General features: G+C 44.4%; 1 protein-coding gene across 1 annotated transcript; it reads right to left on the bottom strand.

Annotated features, from left to right (window-relative positions):
- Positions 1-14,441: 14,441 nt before the first annotated feature.
- Positions 14,442-20,751, bottom strand: KCNV2 (potassium voltage-gated channel modifier subfamily V member 2). Its single transcript, XM_075526926.1, has 2 exons — positions 19,312-20,751; positions 14,442-14,848 (listed from the first exon to the last, which is right to left on the bottom strand). Exons 1-2 carry the CDS (start codon positions 20,749-20,751, stop codon positions 14,573-14,575), a joined length of 1,716 nt encoding a protein of 571 aa, XP_075383041.1. The 3' UTR covers positions 14,442-14,572.
- Between the last annotated feature and the right edge of the window lie 758 nt (positions 20,752-21,509).

Genomic DNA, 21,509 nt, shown 5'->3' with positions numbered 1-21,509 from the left:
TAGGGGAGGGATGAATTTACTTCTGCATGGTATCAAATAAGTGTCCTATTGATTCCTACTGTACCCTATTTTGATCTAGAAAAATCAAGCCAGTATTTTATTTTCTCATTTTAAGCAAAGAAGAAAAACCCAAAACTTTCTTGGTAAGGCATTCATACAACATGCTGGTGGTGTTTAATGCCATGCTGATAGACTGATCCAAACAGAGGACCAAATTAATTAGATCTCCAACTGTAGGAGTCACTCTTTACTGTTGCTTAGCCTGATAGGATGTGGTTCCATTTTTTAATAGCAGTTATTAGCCATTATTTCTCCTAACTCAAACATAAAGTACAATGCAACTAAGTGGAAGTTGCCAGTGGTTAAGTAAACTGGCTTAAGTTTCCTTATTTTACATACTTTAAATCAGTCTCCTAAATTACTGACTTTATTGTCAGAGGTCACGATGATCCACAGCTACTCCTACAGTCCATCGGGAACTGCAGTGCTCAGCACCCATGAAAATCAGATTACCCGGTTTGAGACTCAGACTTGCATGCTTAGCATGAGGTGAAGTACTCTGGTTCTCTAGGGAGCACCTGTACGTTTACAGGGGCTGGAATTGTTAAGTACATTTTCTACATGCGTATGTTTACGTATAAATAGTTTATCCAAAGCAATGAAATACATTGTTTCATCTTAATAAGTAATCTCTTGCTTCTCACTGGTGCTCTCTAGGGGGAACATTTTTTAGTAGTAAAAAAAAATGACAAGATACCCGAATAGGCAAATTTTTAAAAAATTCATAAACCCAATTGTACTTCATAGTTTACTTAGGTTAATTTAAGCAGTACATGAACATTATAGTTAGGAGAAGCGTTTCTGACAGTGTTTCTGTTTGTATGTGTTGATTTACTGATACTTTGCTGACTGTGCTTCCCTGTAATTCCACCTAGGCTTATAATTAGTAGTAAATACTTAAAGGTTAATCCCAATTAGACCTCATTGGCACTGGCATTAAGTGTTCATGCTTGTAAACACATCCTCTCAGTTACTGAAGGTTGCAGCTCATTAGTTTCTGTAACGGGATTTTCTTCTGTGACAATAAAACGGATCATTTTAATTAGCAACAAGTAATGAATTTAAACTGTAGTGAACTGTTCCTAAAGAGGTCTCAGTTACTGCCAAAAAACCCACCCTGAATGAAATTATGCAACAGGTTTGTGACTGAATAATTAGTGGTAGAGTAAAACAGTTGGAAAAAAAAAATCTGATATGGCCCTTCTCAATTTTCAAGTTATTGAGGGGAATAAACCAATGCTTAGAATTTGGCACAGGCATATTTCCAATCAAGAGAATTAAATGGGGCAGTGAAAGTAAGTCATAGCTAAAGATAGATATTAATAAACTGAATAGCAAAAAGTGTGTAATAATGTCTGCTTACGTGAATCTGATTTGATGCTTTGATTGCGTGCTTTAATTCTGGTTGCTTTAACTGAATGTCTACCAGGCAGTTTATCTGCATTTTTGAGACTGCATATATCATTTATTTTAAACTATGGGTAGTAATTTGGAGTGACTGACTTACCACAATTTGAGAAATGCCACTCTTGGTCAAGTAGGCATCAGTTAAGGTTATGCTAAAGATGCCACTACTTTCCTTCCAGGGATAGAACAGAAATTTTACTGTCAAGGTGTATCAGCTGAAACTGACAGTCAGTACTGTCACTTTAATGTCAGTTGAAACCAAATTCTGAAATAGCCTAATGGAAGGAGAGGAAAACGAGGTTATGGGGGGCACTAAACACTCTTTCAGTGGCTTAAGGTGCTTCACAGAGTGGACTCATTTTTCCCACTGAAGACGCTGGTTGGATGCAGTGCCATTTCTGTCCCGTCTGCTGCAGGTCTCTCTGTGACTGTGTGAAGGTTGAGAAATAAATTGTTTGAAGCAAAAGTATTTTTTTCAGTGTGTCCTTTTTCTTTTGTTTGAAATGTACTTGGCAAGGACTTCTGCCTACTTTAGATTACCCAAACTGCTGAGATTATTGCCTACATCTTAATACAGCTAGCAGTATTTTTTTATTGCCAAGAAGACGATGGAAGTGCACGTGCAGCAAGTGTGTGTCTGTGTCTGTGCCACTTGCTCAGAAGAGAGGCTGTTCCAGGAATTATGGGGCTCTTGTTTTAAAGCTGTCGTCCAGAGGTGAAGTGACCGTCCCCTCGGCCGTCCAGAGCCAACACCTCTCTCTTTCACTTCATGCAGCAGAAGTTGGAGGGTGAAGAGCCAGTGTTTAATCATTGTGAATGCTAGGGCAGTCTAGGACAGAAAAGGTGGTGATGATTATTTTTGGCTCCTAGAATATGGAGGACCCATTACTGTGGTAACGGTGTGTATATTAGTGTGTAATGGTGTATTTCCCATTACCTTGGAAATCGGGTTATACAAAGAGGTACTATTGCAACTTAATACGTCTTGGTTTAAGGTACAAAGGACCAGCTTTCCCCTTTGCTGCTGACAGCAGGAGCTACCAAGAACAAGCAGTGTTTCGCTTTTCCACTGACTCTCCACCAACTTACCTTTTCTTCAAAAGCAGAAAACATACACAGTGACTCGGAGTTTGTTTCTGAGTGCAGAACTGAGGACAAAGAGGGGTCCACAGAAAATGCAGAATGATTGAAGTAGCTGGAAAAAAGGGGGAATGTTTTGGGACAGTATACACGTTGCAGACAGACTGTGACCTGTAAGCTGTGAGATTTTCTTTCTTAGTCCTGTCCATCTCTTGCCTAGTTGGGTTGTAGACTTGTCAGAATGGACACGGGGCCATGTCCATGTATGCACACCACTTGGCACTTAAGGCTTTCTACGTAAATGTTCTCACTGTTCTTTGGTACATCGAAAAAAATTAAAAATGGTACTAATCAGATATGAAAAGTAGTTTTTTTTTGTTTCTTACATCTTTAAAAAAGATTCATGTAAGTGTTCATTGCATTAATCAAGACACATTTCCTTCTGACTTCTTGGAAGAAATCTGTAGTGTCCATTAGACAGTTTGCATTATCAAGTTCAAGATCATTGTCAAAACAAATCCCTTTTGCCTCACTAGTGTGCACAGCATTCCTCAGCTGCTTTGTGAATATGCAAAAGTTCATTTACCCTAACCATATTATTATTCCAGTACTTTTCCCCTGTTTTCTACTTGGGGTTTAAAGCTCTTGTATCAAGTTGGTTCCTTACATGCTTCATTCTGTAAGTGGCACTTTCTTTCACTGTTAACAATTTGTTGTTGTTGTTTAAAACCCCTTGTTTTGTTTTCTGTGTCTTGCTTTGAGACCCTGGAGTTTTAGGGTATGTAACCTTTTTCAAGATCTGTTAATGGTAGATACCATTGTACTGACCATCTAGCAAAGAGAAACAGGCATTACTGGGAAGGATTGCTATTTAAGAAATACAAATCTATTGTACTGTGTTCTCCACCTTTTCTCCAATCCCTGTAACTGCAAATTTCAGCAGTACAAGCTTTCCTTGACATGATTTTTTCTTTTAAGTGTATGCAAAGGCCCTAACCACTTTGCTGTAGCATCTGAAGTAGCAAGTAGAGTATCTATTTACAAGCTGTACTGGGGGGGGGGGCGGGGACGGACTGAGGGAAGGGAAAGCCACTGATGGCTAGAAAACTGGAAAATATGCCAGGTAAACCCAATCTTAGTTATCAGCAGTAATTCCTTACATATGCCCAATTGAACATTATATATCTTTGTGATTTTCTCTTGCAATAGTCACGTATTTAAAGTTTTGTTGAGGGCTGTACTAGTTGAAGTGGGTTTAGTCATCTGCTGTCATGGAAGATGGTTTTAATTGTTGGATTTTTATGCTCTTTCAATCAGAATGTCTTACAAGTACACTTATGCTTTACAAAATATAAAAATCTTACAGATTCTCTACTTTGCCCTGTCTTCCCCACAGCTGCTTCTGCCTGTCATTGCTGTAGCTTGTCAGTCTGTGCTAACTAGCGTGTGTCTACATGGATTACATCTTTTATTAGAATAGTGGGACAGTCATAAAAAGCATATGGGAGGGGGCCAACAGGAGCTCCGGGTATACAGACATATATGAACAGGTGCTAGAAGCATTGAACTAAGAAGTCATCAGAAGGTTTTTCTCTTTGTAAAACAGGTGCAAACAAGATATTTGTGGGGCAAAAAAAATACCAGGGCTTTTCATTTTAAAGATGTACTGATTTATAAGCATTCTGATAAAACATTTTTTGTGGAAAAAGGTAATAAGGGAATGTGAGTATTGGTTCAATGTGTTGCATTGGTTGAAGTTTCAGCTCCCAGTGAGCGTTTAGATGAAGAAGATCGGGTGCCACAACACCTCCTATTAAGTCATCTTCACGGCATGGTGATAGCACCAGTTTTCACGGCAGTCAAAATTATTTTTATGGTTGAAATGCTTTCAGAGGCTGTTTTACAAATTGGTGCCACCAGTTTTTCCACTTAAGCATTTTTTTCTGTTTTTCCTCTGTTTATCTGAAGAGGTAAAATACTTAAAGCCTGTTTCAAATTCCAAGTCTTTTGATAGTCAGCCGTGAAAAGAACAGGCACTACCAATTTAAAGACATGTTTGAGAAATGTCTGAATTATTTATCTTCAAAAGAATTAGAAATGGTTTATCTTGCAATTTTACGTGTCAAATTTCATGGTATTTTATGAGCCAAGGCCCAGGCACGAGTGAGCTACTGGGGTCTGCCTTCCAGAATTGGTGCTGCTCACCAGCCTCCATGCAGCTCCAGTGATTTCCCTTTAAAATGTCCTCATCAGTGGCAGCTGCCAAACATAATGTTGTATTTCCCGTTTTACACAACATCATGCCCAAGTTGGAGGACCTTTGCTTTCACAGATGGTGATTCAGCTTCGCACTGTCTGGGCATTTCCCTCTCTAGTTTGCTGCTCGGGTGTTACGAAGTGCACGTTGGAACCAGCCCTTGAGATGAACAGAGTTACTGACAGAGAAAATGCAATAAGCACCGTCACAGTGCATGTCAAATTGCCTGTTTTCTTCTGCTTCAGGTGCACTTTGAGCGTCTGCTGTTGGTCGTGCCTTGTCCTTTAATCTTGGTATGGCGCACCAAGGTGGAAAACTTGTGCGTGCGTTGCCTGCTCCCAGGCAGTATGATGCTGCTCAGACTGCCGTTGCTGCAGTGTGTAGGCCTTGCTTTCTAACAAGTAACGTGCACCGGCTTGCAATACCTAGGAAGCTTTTATTTGTTGCTGTTGTTATAACTGGTTTCCCCATATACATTTTTTTGCCGTGAAAACGAAATGAGATAAGCAATGTAAGTTTCATTAAGCCAAGCTCACTTTTAGATTATTTTCTTAATAATGATAGAAATATAATAGTGAATGAAGCCTGAAGCATTTTGTCTCTGCAAGGGGAAAATGTTGTGTTAGCACTGGACTGGCCACTGTTTTACTCAGGATTCTGCATGATTGACCATGACCGGAAACCATATTTATACATGAAAATTTGTTTTCAGGCAGGTATGCAAAGTGCTTTAGGATAACGCACTAACATGGTGAATCTGCATCTGTGACAGTGAGCTTTATCACAGAGAGTGAATCTGGCTTGTTCAGAAGGTGAATTTTGTGGTAGAATTTGAATAAAGAGCAGAGGTGACAGTCTGCGCAGAGAGAAACACAGGGAGAAGGCAGGCATGTAGGGAAGAGGTCTCCTGTGCCATACCAATAAACTAAAGCTGTAAGCAAGCAGGTATTTGCAGATTTCTGAAGGGGGAGGGATTGGGGGAAAAGAACTTGCTGTAGAAGGAAAGACGCCTTAGAAAAGCAATGCCAAAGTGAATTGCAGTGGGACGATGCAAGTGTAATAGCGGTATTACAGCTCTGTAAGAGTAGCAGAGGCCTGCGGAAAGAGGTAAAGCAGGAACAGCGTGCTTAAAACCTTGCCTGTCTTTCTCTCTCGTCCTGCCCCTCAGTTGATCTAGTGAATGTGATTTTGAATCCAGCAGCTTGCCTGCTGCAACATGAGTCAGTATTGTTTGTCCTTCTGCATCTGAACGGAAGATGCTGCATCCCTCTCTTTACAGCGACTCTGGCATTTGCCAGGGTATTCAAGAAGCTGATTCAGTTCACAAACCAGTTAGAGATTTGTGTGTGGTGGTGTTGAATTAATTTCAATTAGTAAGCTGATAAGATTCACTTACCAAAGGGGAACCCGCTTGAATACTAGAGCACAAGCTAAGCAGCAGAGTTGCATGGTAAGGCAGCAAGAAGTCTGACATTAGCCAGGAGCAGACCTTCCCTTTGCAGGGGATCAAATTGATGTTTTAGTTTGGCTGACCTGCATGATCAAACTTGTATTTCAAATTTGTGTATGAAATGGCACCATTCTCTCTTCAGTGCATGGAGATTTAGAGGAGCATGCATTGTACCACATGGAAAAATACACCCAGAAAATCAGCATTATTTTAAGCCTGCCATGCCTCAAAGAGGAATGGCAATTGGTTGAGACCTGTGTTTTGACTGCTTATGTTAAATCCTGTCAATAAAAGTCTGGACAATACTCCCTATTAATCTGAAACAATCCCTTCAACCTACAGTTAAGGTAACTTTATCTTGAACTTTCATGTTCCCTGACTAATTTTCAGGTGTTAAGTGATGATATTTTTGCTTGCTTAAACCGTTCTAGAAGTATGCAGACCGAGTATTAAACACACCGACATCATCCAGATCTGCCTAGAATCACGTCTCTTTTTTTGTAGCGACTTTTGGGGAACATTTTAGGCATTGGAGCTGTCTTTTAGAAACAAAAGGAACGGGGAAATTCATCTCCAGTGTAGTTAATGCAGCATTAGATTGAAGATTCACTTAGTCCATAGTGATGATAATACAGATTTTTCAGTACAGATTAAATTTTACGTTATTGTAAACACTCTTGCCAACAGGAGTCCAGGCTTTTGGTACACTCTGTACCTGAAGAAGATGCAGCAGAGCTAGCTAACAGAGCAGGGAGCAGGCACTAGGTACTTTTCAGGAGAAGGGGACTGGCAGCCTGTAACCTCTGGGCGGCAGCAGTGAACAATTTTCCATGCACGGGGCTGTGCTTTCCACAGGGAGACCCAGGGAAAGCCCTGGGTCTGCCTTGCCCCGGGTCTGCCTTGCCCCGGGTCTGCCTTGCCCTGGGTCTGCCTTGCCCCGGGTCTGCCTTGCCCTGGGTCTGCCTTGCCCTAGGTCTGCCTTGCCCCGGGTCTGCCTTGCCCTGGGTCTGCCTTGCCCTGGGTCTGCCTGGGTCTGCCTTGCCCTGGGTCTGCCCGGGTCTGCCTTGCCCTGGGTCTGCCTTGCCCTGGGTCTGCCTTGCCCCGGGTCTGCCTGGGTCTGCCTTACCCCGGGTCTGCCTGGGTCTGCCTTACCCCGGGTCTGCCTTGCCCCGGGTCTGCCTTGCCCTGGGTCTGCCTTGCCCCGAGTCTGCCTTGCCCCGGGTCTGCCTGGGTCTGCCTTGCCCTGGGTCTGCCTTGCCCTGGGTCTGCCTGGGTCTGCCTTGCCCTGGGTCTGCCTGGGTCTGCCTTGCCCTGGGTCTGCCCGGGTCTGCCTTGCCCTGGGTCTGCCTTGCCCTGGGTCTGCCTTGCCCCGGGTCTGCCTGGGTCTGCCTTACCCCGGGTCTGCCTGGGTCTGCCTTACCCCGGGTCTGCCTTGCCCCGGGTCTGCCTTGCCCTGGGTCTGCCTTGCCCTGGGTCTGCCTTGCCCCGGGTCTGCCTGGGTCTGCCTTGCCCTGGGTCTGCCTTGCCCTGGGTCTGCCTGGGTCTGCCTTGCCCTGGGTCTGCCTGGGTCTGCCTTGCCCTGGGTCTGCCCGGGTCTGCCTTGCCCTGGGTCTGCCTTGCCCTGGGTCTGCCTTGCCCCGGGTCTGCCTGGGTCTGCCTTACCCCGGGTCTGCCTGGGTCTGCCTTACCCCGGGTCTGCCTTGCCCCGGGTCTGCCTTGCCCTGGGTCTGCCTTGCCCCGAGTCTGCCTTGCCCCGGGTCTGCCTGGGTCTGCCTTGCCCTGGGTCTGCCTTGCCCTGGGTCTGCCTTGCCCTGGGTCTGCCTGGGTCTGCCTTGCCCTGGGTCTGCCTGGGTCTGCCTTGCCCTGGGTCTGCCCGGGTCTGCCTTGCCCTGGGTCTGCCTTGCCCTAGGTCTGCCTTGCCCCGGGTCTGCCTTGCCCCGGGTCTGCCTTGCCCTGGGTCTGCCTTGCTCTGAGTCTGCCTTGCCCTGGGTCTGCCTGGGTCTGCCTTGGCCTGGGTCTGCCTGGGTCTGCCTTGCCCCGGGTCTGCCTTGCCCTAGGTCTGCCTTGCCCCGGGTCTGCCTGGGTCTGCCTTGCCCTGGGTCTGCCTTGCCCTGGGTCTGCCCGGGTCTGCCTTGCCCCGGGTCTGCCTTGCTCCGGGTCTGCCTTGCCCCGGGTCTGCCTTGCCCTGGGTCTGCCTGGGTCTGCCTGGGTCTGCCTTGCCCTGGGTCTGCCTTGCCCTGGGTCTGCCTTGCCCTCCCTTCAGGGCTTTGTGGCCCCCATCACAGCGGACCTGCTGGCGCAACCTGTGTGTGATTTCCTGAATTTTCCTGAATTTCTGGACCTTGTTGGGGTTTTTTTTGCCCCCCCCCCCCCCCGTTTTTTTACCCAAATGAAATATTTGGATGTTGAGATATTTGGAAGTCAGACCAGCCTGACCCTCAAGACTTGGCTGGAGCAGACTTGAGGAGCACGGAGTCCCTTTGATGTCAGTGTGGATCTGGGCTATGCCAGGGCTTCATCACAAAGACTTCGACTCAGAGCCCAGCCTTTCTGTTACGGGTGGGCTGTTGCGTTCATCTGCAGTCCATGCCTTTGCCTCCATATGTAGTTTTTGGTAAGAAAAAAAAAGAAGTGTAAGTGTCCTACTGAGCAACGCTGTTCTTACATAGGTAACGAAAAGTTCCTCTGCAGACAGACATTTTCGGTGACAGTGCTAGCTGTTTTCAGCCATGTGGAGCTACGATAGCTCTGCAGACAAAGCAGGTTCTGCCTTCTCTTTCCCTGCTGGTAGTAGAAGTGCTTTTCAGGCAGTTACCTCTGCCAGAACCAGCGAAGGAAATAGTGTTGCGTGGGCACGTGGTGGCCTGAAGAACAGTATTAGTGACAGCGAAAGACTGACTTTTAAGTATGGTACTTGTTTATCTGGTTATTAATAGGGGGGAAATGCTTTTGCTTGTAAATGGAGCAAATCTGCTTCAGAAGTTAGAATGACAGTACGGAGTCGTTTTATAGAGTAGAATTAGACTCTGACAAGTTTTATTTAAAAACGTTGATAATCTCTATCTCAGGAACTACCTGTAGAATGCTTTAATTTTTCTTAGCATATTTCCATTAAATTACCTAAGTACATAAAAAGCTAGTACCTCTGACCTTCCCCTTTTTCAATCCAAGATAAAGAGCTGGATTACAGTCAAACACCATGTACTTTCTCTACTACTGAATAAAGAAGTTAATAAAGGTTTTGTAAATAGCAGATAAGCATGAATCAAATATTTTTACATAACATAAAACCAGAACGTTCTAAACAGTTGAAGCTATTTTTTAAGCAAGGAGACAATTTTTCCTTCATAGGCTTATTGATAGTCACTGTTTTTCTCCAAAAACTTTGAAGTATACCTAGTTTATAATCTTTAAAATTATATGTATTTAAAGACTGAATATTACTATTTGCCTTAGAAGCCTGGGAATAGCACCAGATGCCTATTAATCTGTGGCTTACTGTAGCTACCCCTTTAAGTGCTATCTTTCTGAATGAGAAAAGCAAACAGCTGCTGAATTGCATTGAAAAAGTGATGTTCTTCTAAGACAAGGATTTGTGCAAAAGCATATTCTAATTGGAATTCTTTCCACTGTAGGGACAGACTCTTTAGATTTCTACTACCCCCACCTCTGGTTTTTCTTCTTTTTTCTTTTTTCTTCTCTTCTTCTCTTTTGTTTTCCTTTTTCCTTTTTCCTTTTTCCTTTTTCCTTTTTCCTTTTTCCTTTTTCCTTTTTCCTTTTTCCTTTTTCCTTTTTTCCTTTTTTCCTTTTTTCCTTTTTTCCTTTTTCCTTTTTTTCTTTTTTGCTATAATTCCCAGGCCTAAAATGAGTAGAAGAAACAACACTTAGTTGTCCTAAAATGAAGCCAGGCCATCCACATAAACTGACTGTTTCTTTGTCTACCAGAGACAACATGTTTGCTAAGTCTGTAGTGAAACATAATGATAGAACGTATTTTCCTTCTCCCTCTGGGGCTCATTAATATCCACAATTAGTTAAAATAGAAGACTTTAGCATGGCCACATTCAGAGAGGTTTCTAATTTCTCAGTGGTTTGAGAATCCTCCACCCTGTTTCCCCAAAACCTTAGTTATGCCAAATTAACATCTCATAAAACAAGGCCTATCTACTTTAGTTTTAATAGTATTGCATCTTTGTTGTGTTTAAGCATATTTTCCTTTGATGTGGTTATTTTGAAATCTTTTGATTGTCGAAGCCCTGTGGCATTCAAGTAACCAAGGCAATCACAGCTCTCTTGCACCATTTTTGGATGTCACCATGTGTATCATTTGACTGTTTCATTTGGGTAATCTAGGGACAGTGATGATGCGACTGAAAGTCCTAGTAGATGTGGCCGAATAAATTAACTGAGAGTCCTTCTCAGAAGGAACCACTGTGTCAACAAAAAATGCTGCATCTTATTTCAAAACCAGCTGATACAGGTTTGCACAGCCTTCTGCAGGTTGTCAGAAGTTTGTTCTGTGGGAATATGAACTCCTTCCTTCATCTGAGCTGCCTGGAGGCCCTCTTCGTAGGACCTCAGACAGGCTCTCACATGGAGAGAGGACCTTGCTAGTAGCCATCCACAGAAAATGGTGGTACTGACAGAGCTTTGGGCACTCGGGGCAGCATCTGGCTGGCTGGTATAGTGGTACCTCAAATTTAGGCATACTCTTTCCTATTGAATGCACAGACTTACACTTGTCACTCCTAAAATAAGACTAATTAAGCCACAAGGCAGAAAGCTGCATAAGGTAATCCAGAGAAGAAAATGACAAGTCTTTGACTGAAAAAAAAAACCTCAGACACTAACTTCTAGTTTGCTGGAAAATGCCTTACTCCACTAAGGACTGATTCATCTGCTGAATCAGCAGGGCAGGTGAGCCAGGTATTACAAAACAGAAAACCAGCAACTTTGTGTAGTCTTCTGCTTACTATTTCATGTGGCAGTTGCCAGAGGTCTGTCCTCCAGACTGCACCCTTCTACCATGTACCTTGTACATGGTACCTCTACCATGGTACCATGTACCTCTAGCATTAGTCAGAGCTCTCTAAATTGAGCTAGGTCATGAACCAATCAAGAATCTTACCCTGCTCCCCCAAACTGTCACATTGGTGTGTTGAGTCAGTGCACGGAGGAATCAAAAAGGTACCAAAGCTGTCATCAGCGGGATGGCGGGACTGGACAGCGGAGGGATGAGGGGCAAAGTGCATTGAGAAAGAAGAGAGTGAAGCAGCCGGTAGGTAAGCTGAGCTGCCCGAGATGTGATGGCCTCAGTGTTCAGAGCACCCAGATGGGACCTGGTGGTACTGGTTACAATCTCGTCTTCTCCTGAGGGGACAGAGGTTGGTCTCCTCCATATCAGGCACGTTTTGTCCCATGGCCATTAGCCTGTAGGGTACTCTAAGTAAGAGTTTTGCCTTCATGTGGCTGCAGTGTGTGGGGATTAACAGCGGAGTCCTTCCGGACTAAAGCCTTCAACCAAAGATTGCTTGGGCCAGAAGAGAGTCAGTGTTTGGGAAGATTTTGCTGCGTGGTCAGGGTACTTTCATAGCTCTTTATTGAATCAGGGCCTGTGGCCCACACCTTTCCAGCCAGCCTAGTGCTGCAAACACTAAGCTGTACAGTCTTTCTTTTACTGTCACCTGGTGAGTCATTATTCACTCGGTGCAAATCGGAACGGCTTCCGCTAGCGGGGCGGGAGAGACCCACCCCAAGCTGTATTTGAACGGTTAGAGCAGTACTATACAACTTGTGCATTAAAATCTTGTTGGACAGAGAAGAAAGCACTTGCCAAGGACATTCAATTCTGAGTCCTGATTAAAAGAGACAACAGACCTTTTTCTCCTGCTCATGTTTTGTGTGGGAAGCCTATTCCCTTATGTGTCTTGAAGCACATCTACTTGAATAGGTCCTGCATGTAAGGCAAGTGGGGTGGAAAACGAGGCTGGTGACCTGTGTCAAGTCTGAGGCTATGAGGAAGTCCAGCCTCAGCAGAGTAAGTGCTCAGGCTCTGGATTTCTCTAGGTGGTAAGAAGCTGCTGAGCTTGCCATGCAAGGCTGAGCATCTGCATCCCATCTGCGTGGTACATGCAAGTACTGACTCCTTCAGGCAAGAAAACTGATTTAGGGTGTCCCATATCTTGGAAAGTTGGGTAATCACCAACATTTAAGTCCTTTTAATGGGTCTAACCCAAGCTCCATGTTGAAAATAAAGCACAGTTGTGTTTTTGCATGGTTGTAGCCTGCCACCTCACTGACCTGCAGTGGAGGTCTAAGAGAGAGGCTTCCTGTGGTTTCAGGAAGCTCCTCGTCCTGTTGTTGCTGTGCAGACAGGCCATGCAAATTCATACTATCCCTAGAGCCAAAGTAAAGCAGCTATTCTTCTCAGTGAGTGCCAGGATTGTGCCTGCTGCATTGTGTGCAGTCCAGAGCAGCAAACATCTATCACATTCAACTCCCAGGGCTCAGCTGTGCCTTAAAGACATGTTTTAGCTTTTAACAGAGCTGATCAGCACACAATGTGCTGACTGTCATTCCTAAAGAACAAAATGACAGATGGGCTTATGATGCGTTTGTCTGGAGGTAGAGAATGAGAAGAGCAACTTGGTTACTAATTACCTTCTCACCATTGAAAGGAGAAACGTCCCTACGCTTGACACAATTTGCGTGGACATAGCAAAATTAATGAACTTTTTCACCCTCAGCTGTCCCAAGGGTGAGCTTCACACTATTGTCTCCAGTGTGGCTGTGAGATTTGAATGCAGCCATTTGCATTCAGCAGGGCAGCACAGACACAACGTGAGAGTTCAAGGATTTTAAAATGCATCTCTGCCGTCAGGCTGTTTTGCAGCAAGTGTGCTGCTGAGTAACAGTTGTGGGTCATATCGGTGACTGTTACCAATGCACCTTTTTGTTACCCTGTTTGGTTTTTTTACACTGTTTGTATCTGAGTATCAATAAAATAACTATTCTTTCAGATCTGTTATGCAGGTTTCTATTTCTAAACTGGTATGACTGCTCTTACATAAAAAGAATACTCCTGATGTGCTGCAAACTAATACATGAAACTCTGATTCCATTTAATTGTTGTTGTTGTTGTTGTTATTTGTTGCATAGGCTTTGTGGTGAGTTTCTGACGCATGAGAAATTGCATGCAGCTGTGCAAGAAGGCTCAGTAATCTTAGGAAGTAAGGTACTACTGGGGGTGAGCTAAGGTGTCAGAATTGTGTCCTTAATGGCTGTATGTACCAGACAAAGTATCTTGACTTTAAGTTATATTTAAAATTGGTTACAGATAAGTGCTGATAAGATCCTTGGTATGAAAAGTCTTTATGAGATATTATCCATTACATGTTTCTTTTGATTATTTTTTTTTAAATGCTGCTTTAACACTTGTGTCCTGTGACAGACCTATTGTTATTCTAACAATTCAATAAGTAGATACATTAAACGCTGTAAAATAAATTTAGTTTATCACGTAATCCTATACCTAAAGAAGGTTTTGGTTTGGAAATATTGTCAAAATTGATCAATGACATTTATCAGCTCAGACTCCAGACTTCTTCACTAGTTCTTGGCATAATGAAAGATGATTATGGAAGTGGTGGTGGTGGGAAATACTAAAAGCAGTGTGTTGCTTGCCTAGGTATGAAAATGGGAATAATTTGCAGGGCTGCATTTGAAAAATAAAATTGGAACGGTGAAGCATAGCTATCTGACAGTGGAAACAGAAGCTGAAAGCTTAAGGAGTATAGGTGCTGCTAATATTCAGGTAAATGCTCTAGGCTGTTTTCCTGGCTTTGAAAGCTGGTGCAAAACCAATTTCAGCAATGCAGTCAGTATATGGGGTATTCTATTTGTTTAATTTTTGAGACTGCCTTGACAGCAGTGAGGTGGCTGACCCTTAATGGCAGCAATTTGTTTTCCTTTGGTTTGATTATGTGGGTCTTTATTGTGGGTTTAATCAGTAGCAGGGGGTTACATCTTCATGTGGGTCTAATTCAGAGTTTCTGGGTGGTTAATCTGAAGAATGTCGTTCCAGATAGTTGATGAGCACTTAAGTGCCACTCACAGCCTAGCAAAGCCCCCCAAAAGATCTGTTGTTGTAATCTGAGCCTTTTTTCTTTTGAAAACAACCCCCTTCAAAACAGATTTCACCATCGACTTTTGTTAGTTTTGGCCTTTTCAGTTTATCTTCTGTTAGCTTGGCTGATCTGTCTGTCTTCTTTCTCCTTCAGCTTCTCTGTTGCCTCCCAATATCCAAAGCACAAACTATATCAGTGCTGTGACAAAGGGTGGGTTGCACCTTCTCCGCAGCATTCAGATATTTTCTTCATGGCTCTCCGTGTGAAGTCCACCTTCCCCCTTTCTTTCTTGAGAGCCGTGTACTCATAGGCCTTCAGCTTGCTGTAATAGTCCGAGAATTTGTTGTAGAGAATGGAGATGGGCATGCCATTCAGGATTATTCCAAACGCAATGCAGAGGAAAGCAAACAGGCGGCCAAGGTGAGTTTCTGGACACATGTCTCCGTATCCCACTGTAGAGATGCTGACCTACAGGCAAACCAACATTCAGCTTATTAGCTGAGAAGAAGAATACAAACAGACACGTTCAGGGATCAGGGACAATTTTAAAGTTGGCGTTTTTGCACTTTGCGTCATAAATCTGAAACACTCTCTGCTGCCTTATTTTCTGTACCATCCATCTTATGCAAAAATCCCTAATTAAAAAAAATCCCTGTCATGCAGAAAAGAAAGACAACAGTGCAGTTTGACAGCATTCAGGAGGGTTTTTAAAACCTTTGTCCTGCAGAGGGAATTTCCAAACAATTTCCACACCAGGGTGTCCAGAAGGTGGGTTTGCTCGGCTGCAGTGAGCGGATAGAGGTGGCACCCTGACCGCACAAATCCAGTGATAACTGCAGCCCTGCTCCCTCATCATCTCACTTGGAACAGATGCCCTGTGTCTAAACCCAGTGTACTTATAAAACCTGGCATTTTGGGACTTATGCTGGGGGTTGTATTTTTATTACCTTTGTCATATATATTTTAGGAACTAATGAAAAACACATGAAAAGCTTCAGCTAATTGTGAAATGTATTTTTATAATGTTTGCACTATAAGAAGAAGTGACCCAGGGCTTTGAAGCTGCTAAATAAAATCCCCTTTAATGGTTACATACCTACAAGGAGCTGTGGAAAAACAAAGATCTTTCTCTGTTGCCTGGAAGTTTTTGCTCACAGTGTATGCTCACAACATATATATTTATAGTGCTAAATTGTTTGGTCTTCCTGCACAGCTGTATGGCAGCTGTTGTTACAAAAGTAAGGTGTATGTGTGCCTCCAGCAGGGAATATTCCTGTTTGTTTTAGCTGACAGGTACACAGGTGGGAAACTTTTGCTGAATTCCCCTTTGAAGAAGAGTTTGGGGGTTGTTCAAAATGTTTTTTGTGGGAGTGATGATATTTAGTATATCTGCATTACATGAATCTGTACATTTTGCCATCACATTGTCTACCCCTACTTTCACAGACTTTTTTGTTTTCAGCCATCAGCATTTTCTCTTTTTAGCCTATGGATGTATGAAGGAACTGTGTTTTATATGGACCCAGTACTATACCAAGTACTGCAATACTTTCTTTGTAAAATTTAGTTTCAAAAATTCATGGATGTTTGCTTATGGGGTTGCTACATATGAATGAGGTACTCCCCAACAGTCAGCATAAAATAACTCCTAATTTATATACTTTCACTGCACACATCTTGATTGTTTATAATTTTTATATTTAGTAAATGTAACTTACTTTTCTCTGGCAGGTAAAACTTGCAGTTTCTTGCAGGTAAAAATTCTGCCATCGGCAGTTCCTAGTCTGTGCAAGGGATCTTTTTCAACCAATGAATTTTATTTCATTTTTTTCACAGTATCTCAACACACTGTGTGTATCTGTGAAACGGTAGTCTAAAACTTTGGCAGACATAAACCACAGGCAGTAGGACTTTCACTGTAATGCCCTTGTGGCTTTAGCACTGAAATAAGCCTTTGGAAGGCCACGGTGTGCAGCCTGCCATCCTCTAACATGCTAAATAAAATGTTATTTGAAATGAGGAAAGCATTAGGGTACATGAGACAGCACTGGGTAAGCACATTTGTAGGATGCACCTGGTGCTTCCTGTGGAATAAAAAGGATTAGTCACTTGGTTTAATGGAAATTAAGTCACTGGATTTGAATGATAATACAGGATAAATATCTCCAAAAATAAATACTGAGATGAAGGCAAGATGTTTATCTCTACCAGCCAGGACAAAACCATTATCCTATGATAAGGTTCTGTTCCACTGGCATAGTCTTCTACATCGCCTGTGACAGTTTGGGAGGGATGCTTCTCCTCCTGTGTGTGTGAGACCATGAACGCTGTTGGATTTTGATGAAATTTGAGTGATCCTGATACCTTAATTTTCACTCTTAAAGAAGAATAGGCTTTAAAAAGAGGTTTAGGCCTTGGAATCGCAATGTGCATGCTACAGCTCCTCTTTTGGAGACGGTTGCTCAGCTAAACAGGCCTTTTTCACGTAGTGATAGTCATATAGGTTTCTTAGGAGTATCTAAATGATTATGGTGTCACCAGGTTGCAGAAATGAGCCCTAAAGATTTTGCATATGTCCTGCATGTTCAGAAAACAAAATATAAGGCTAATATCCTTATTCTAATAATGTATGAAGCATGAATTTTTTCATAACGTGTATATCAATTAAAGATGACCTGTGAAGGCCACATTGCAGGGTCCTTTCCTTTATTCACTGGTTTTTCCCTCCTCCCCATGCCCCAGCTTAAAGGATATTCAACACATGTACATATGCATGTGCATATATAAATGTCAACGTGTGTCTGTAGTGCCAGTTTTTCTACCATGTGCTGAATCACTACAAACATATGTATGGGAAACCGCCACATCTCATCAGCTGTCGCTGATCCAGAAGTGCAGGCCATGGGCTCCCGGGGCTGCTGGCCAGGAGAAGCGACCTTGGGTGGGTTGGGTTGCTGTTCTGTGGGCCCCATACGCAGTTCGGTGCATCCAGTGCCTATGCTGATCAACCAGCATGAGAAGATCTTCTGACTCCTTTCCAGCCCATTTGCATGGGCTTCCTTCCCCAGGGAAGTGACTGGGACATAGCCAGCCCCATAGCCAGTCCCAGGGGTCAGAAGTGCTCCTGGGGCCCTGCCATAACCATGGATTATGGAGGCCAGCATCAACTGCTGCAAAACGAAATGTACATGATGACAGACTAGAACAAGCCTTAGAGTTATGGACAGCCAAGATATGGGCCCTTTGCCTCCTCTCAGCACTTGCAACGTCTAGCTACCTCTGATTTGATCCAGGCTGCTATAGATATGCACATCTTCTGCAGCACAACATAGCTGTTGTTTTCAAACTCTGAAATGCTGCAGGCAGAAGCACAGGCAGGGATCAGCTTCCCCCTCTCCCCAATGCCCTCGATAAAACCACCCCCCTCCCTGCCAAAACATTGCTGTAAAAATGATAATTGTAAAACTGCCATACGTGTGCATGAAGATTATTGTTAAGCATTTACCTACAGCCTGGAGCTCCCTCTCCATTGTCTGCTAGTCTTGATAAACCCAGAAGTGGTTTTTTTTGTCTTCACAGTTTACCTTGAAGGGTATAACTATCATTTTGATCTCACAATAGTTTGAAAAGTATTGGTTAGCCTTCTATAAGTGAATGTATGTCCCTCCTTGGATGTTAATGCAATCCAGGTCTGGAGCTGAACTGCTTCCCAAACCCTCTAGAGGTGAATTCTGAGTTTGGGATGCTGGAACAGTTCTGCCAGGACATTGCCAGAGCCAGGAGGCATTTCAGCAAGGTGGAGAACTTTAAACTCTCACAGCTCTGTGTTCCTGGCTAAAATCTTCGTGCACCTGAAAGATGTGAACCCAACCACCCAGAAAATGCTGCCTCAAAAACACCCCTCCACATAACACAGCACAGTACAGGTCAGTGATAGTTCAGACCTCTCAAGGAGACATGCCCAAATGCTTTAGAGCACTAACGCAGTGGCAGTCTCTAGAAACAAGGTCATTCTGTCTTCATTTCTGAGGCTTGTCAGCTGAAACTCAGAGAGTTACCCTCACTCCACGTGGTTGGGATGGGACTAAAATCACACTCTTCCAGGCAGAGGTTGCAAAAAAAGATTCAAGGTGACATTAACCAGCTCTCAGTACTGACTGATATGGGATTCAAACCAGTGACCTACATGTAGAAGGCAGTTTATCCCATTATCAACCCCTTGAGCCATTCTGCTTCTTTATGTATTTATTCCTCTGCAAGTCTGGCACAGTATAAGTAACCGCCAATGTTTTGTGTGTGTGTAGACATGCGTCTTAGATGTGCCACCTAAGGAACAGAACACAACCTCTTGCGTAAAACAACTGCTGGTCCTAATGCATTTTTAATGGCCAGAGCTCTGGGACAGCTTTGGCTTTGCAAGTTTGAGTGACCAGACTATAGTTAATAAACTATGTCTTAACATCTTGCAGTTGTATGATGGGTCACAGTAGATCTGCAAAAAGAACAAGAATGAAAATCCTGTATCCACCTGCAACCAGTTAGCCTGATGGAAGCTTTTTTTTGCCCCCCTTTTTTTTTTTTTTTTTTTTTTGGTAACACTGAAATTGGGATTAAATGGGGAAATGCTTTTCTTTCCTGTCTCTTTGCCCACTTCTTCTTTAAAAGTGCAAGTACTGTCCGCATTTGGTCAGACAGGAATTTCAACACTGTCTGCCTGATTAAGCCTTGATTTAAGCTTACAACAGAGGTGAATGAGTGCATGTGTGTGTGTGCATGAGTGAGTGCATATGTCCTGTAAGCTCAGAATTCAGAGCAGATGTTCACTGATCTGAGCCTGCTGTTTTCAAGACTGTCAGTGACTTTAGCAAGGAAGGGGAGGGAAGGGAGAGAGGATCTCTGGCTACCCAGCAAGGTGAGATGTGTTTACTTACGGCAGCCCACCACCAAGCATGGGGGATGCTGGTGAAGTTGGTACTGGAGACATCGTGCTCCACTGTGTAGACCATGGCAGAGAAGGCGAAGATGCCCATGGCAATGAAGAGCAAAAGGCAGCCCACCTGCTGGTAGCACTGGCGCAAGGTAAAGCCAAAGGCACGCAGCCCTGTGGAGTGGCGGGCCAGCTTGAGGATGCGGAAGATGCGCATGAGGCGCATGATGCGAAGTACTTGTCCCACCTTGCCCACCCGTCCCACCTTCTCGATATCGTGCTCGTGCTGAGAGCCCCGACCTCGGGGCTGGTCGTCATCAGCAAAGCATTCGAGGAGCAGCTGCAGGTAGAGGGGCAGGATGGCAATGAGGTCTACTGCATTGAGGGCGCTGCTGGCAAAGCGGCGCAGGTCTGGGGTAGACACCAAACGCAGCAGGTACTCCAGTGTGAAGAATGCGATGCACAGGGTCTCAATGTGCTCCAAGACAGGCCGACTCTCCCCGCTTTTCCGGTCTACCTGCTGCATCTCCTCCACTGTGTTGAGCGCCAGGGCCACCACAGAGATGAGCACGAAGAAGCTGGAGGCCACTGCCATCACCTTGGCCGTGACAGAGGAGAAGGGCTTCTCCATGAGGTTCCAGAGGCGCCAGCGCTGGGGACCATAATAGCGCATGTGGTGGAAGAGCTGCTCGTTCTCCTGAGCCTCTGCCTGGGAGCGCAGCTCGCGCTGGACCTTCAGCTGCTCGCTCAGCTCGTCACGGCGCTCCTCGAAGCAGATGCGGCAACAGCGAGGTGTGTATTTGAGCCGCACGCCCCAGTAGCTCAGCTCCTCCAGGAAGCTACGGGGGCACAGCTCGTCCCGCACGCGCAGCACCCCCGAGGCATAGAAGTTGTACACCAGCTGGAAGACGGCCGGGTCCCGGTCAAAGAAATACTCATCTACCTGGGCAGCATAGTCATCACACAGGCCCAGCTGACAGCGACGGTCAGTGGAGGTAGCCAGGCGGCCCAGGCGGGTCTTGGGATAGATGGCCACTGCCTGGTAGGTGAGGTGGTAGCTTTGGCCACCGACATTGATGTTCAGCACGGACGAAGTCGAAGCCGTGGCTGGGGCTCCAGAGGAAAGGGCAGGGGAACAAGGAATGGATGACGAGGGCTTGTTTTCTCCCTCAAATGTGTCTCCGCTTGGCCATTTTCCTTGTTCTTTCTCTTCTTCTTCCTCATCTTCATCGTCCACATAATAGTTGTAATTCCCCTCAGGTCCCAGGAGCAGTAGGGGCTGGGAGTTCAATGGAGCGGTAGCAGAAAAGCCACTCTGCTTGTCTACGTGCATGCCTTCATTATCCTTCCCCTTGTCGGGCTGCGGGAGGACATTTGGTGCTTCCCTCTCTCTGCCTTTATGTTTTAGGAAAGGAAACTGTCGCTGCATGTTAAACTGCAACATACTATTTTTCCTTACTCTTCTCTCTTCTTTGCATTCACCTGATCAAGGAATTAACACCAGTCCTTCCCAACACTACAAAGGCTGGCAATCCTGTTTCCTTCTCTCTTTATCTCGGTAGTATCATGCACAGCAGCGGTTCTGCATTTTTCTCCCTGCCAGCCACCTCTCCAGTTGTTGTGAAAGCTCCGTGTGGAATATAGACACATGAAGACTGCTGTTGACCGTTTTAATCTTGCTGACAGGGAAGATCTGAGTGCTTAGAGAAGGGATTTAAGGGCTATTATCCTGTTCCAGCCTCATCTCCCTCAGGCTGTGACGTGAATGATTATGGATCCATAGATCTATGAAAAATCAGTAGGGGAAAAAAAGCCCTAAAGTTTTATTGCTAATAAAAAACATACATTTACCTAATTCAAGTATATATGGATTTAAAATAATCTCAAAATGAAAATGTGTGAGGGGCAGAGGGGGGAGAGAGAGGGGGAGAGAGAGCGAGAACATTACATATTTCTTTCATCTACATGAGTGTAGCATGTCTTGGTTTTCCTTAATGAAAACAATGAATAATTGATATGCAGATAATGGGTAGGAATTCACTACAGTAGCTCTTAAAATGTTTTCCAAAGGTGAGCAAATAAAAGTCATCCCTTTTTATTCCCGCTTAGAATACCTCCATCTGGTTAAGGGCCAAGGAAAGTCACAACTATGCCTGAAGCTTTGTCTGTGCTCTGGGAGCGCAGGTCTCATGCTCCTCTGGA

This window comes from Mycteria americana, chromosome Z (genome assembly GCF_035582795.1).
Source record: "Mycteria americana isolate JAX WOST 10 ecotype Jacksonville Zoo and Gardens chromosome Z, USCA_MyAme_1.0, whole genome shotgun sequence".
NCBI classification, from domain to species: Eukaryota; Metazoa; Chordata; class Aves; order Ciconiiformes; family Ciconiidae; genus Mycteria; species Mycteria americana.
Note: the sequence above shows the minus strand (reverse complement) of the source record. Positions and strands in the feature narration are given on the sequence as shown.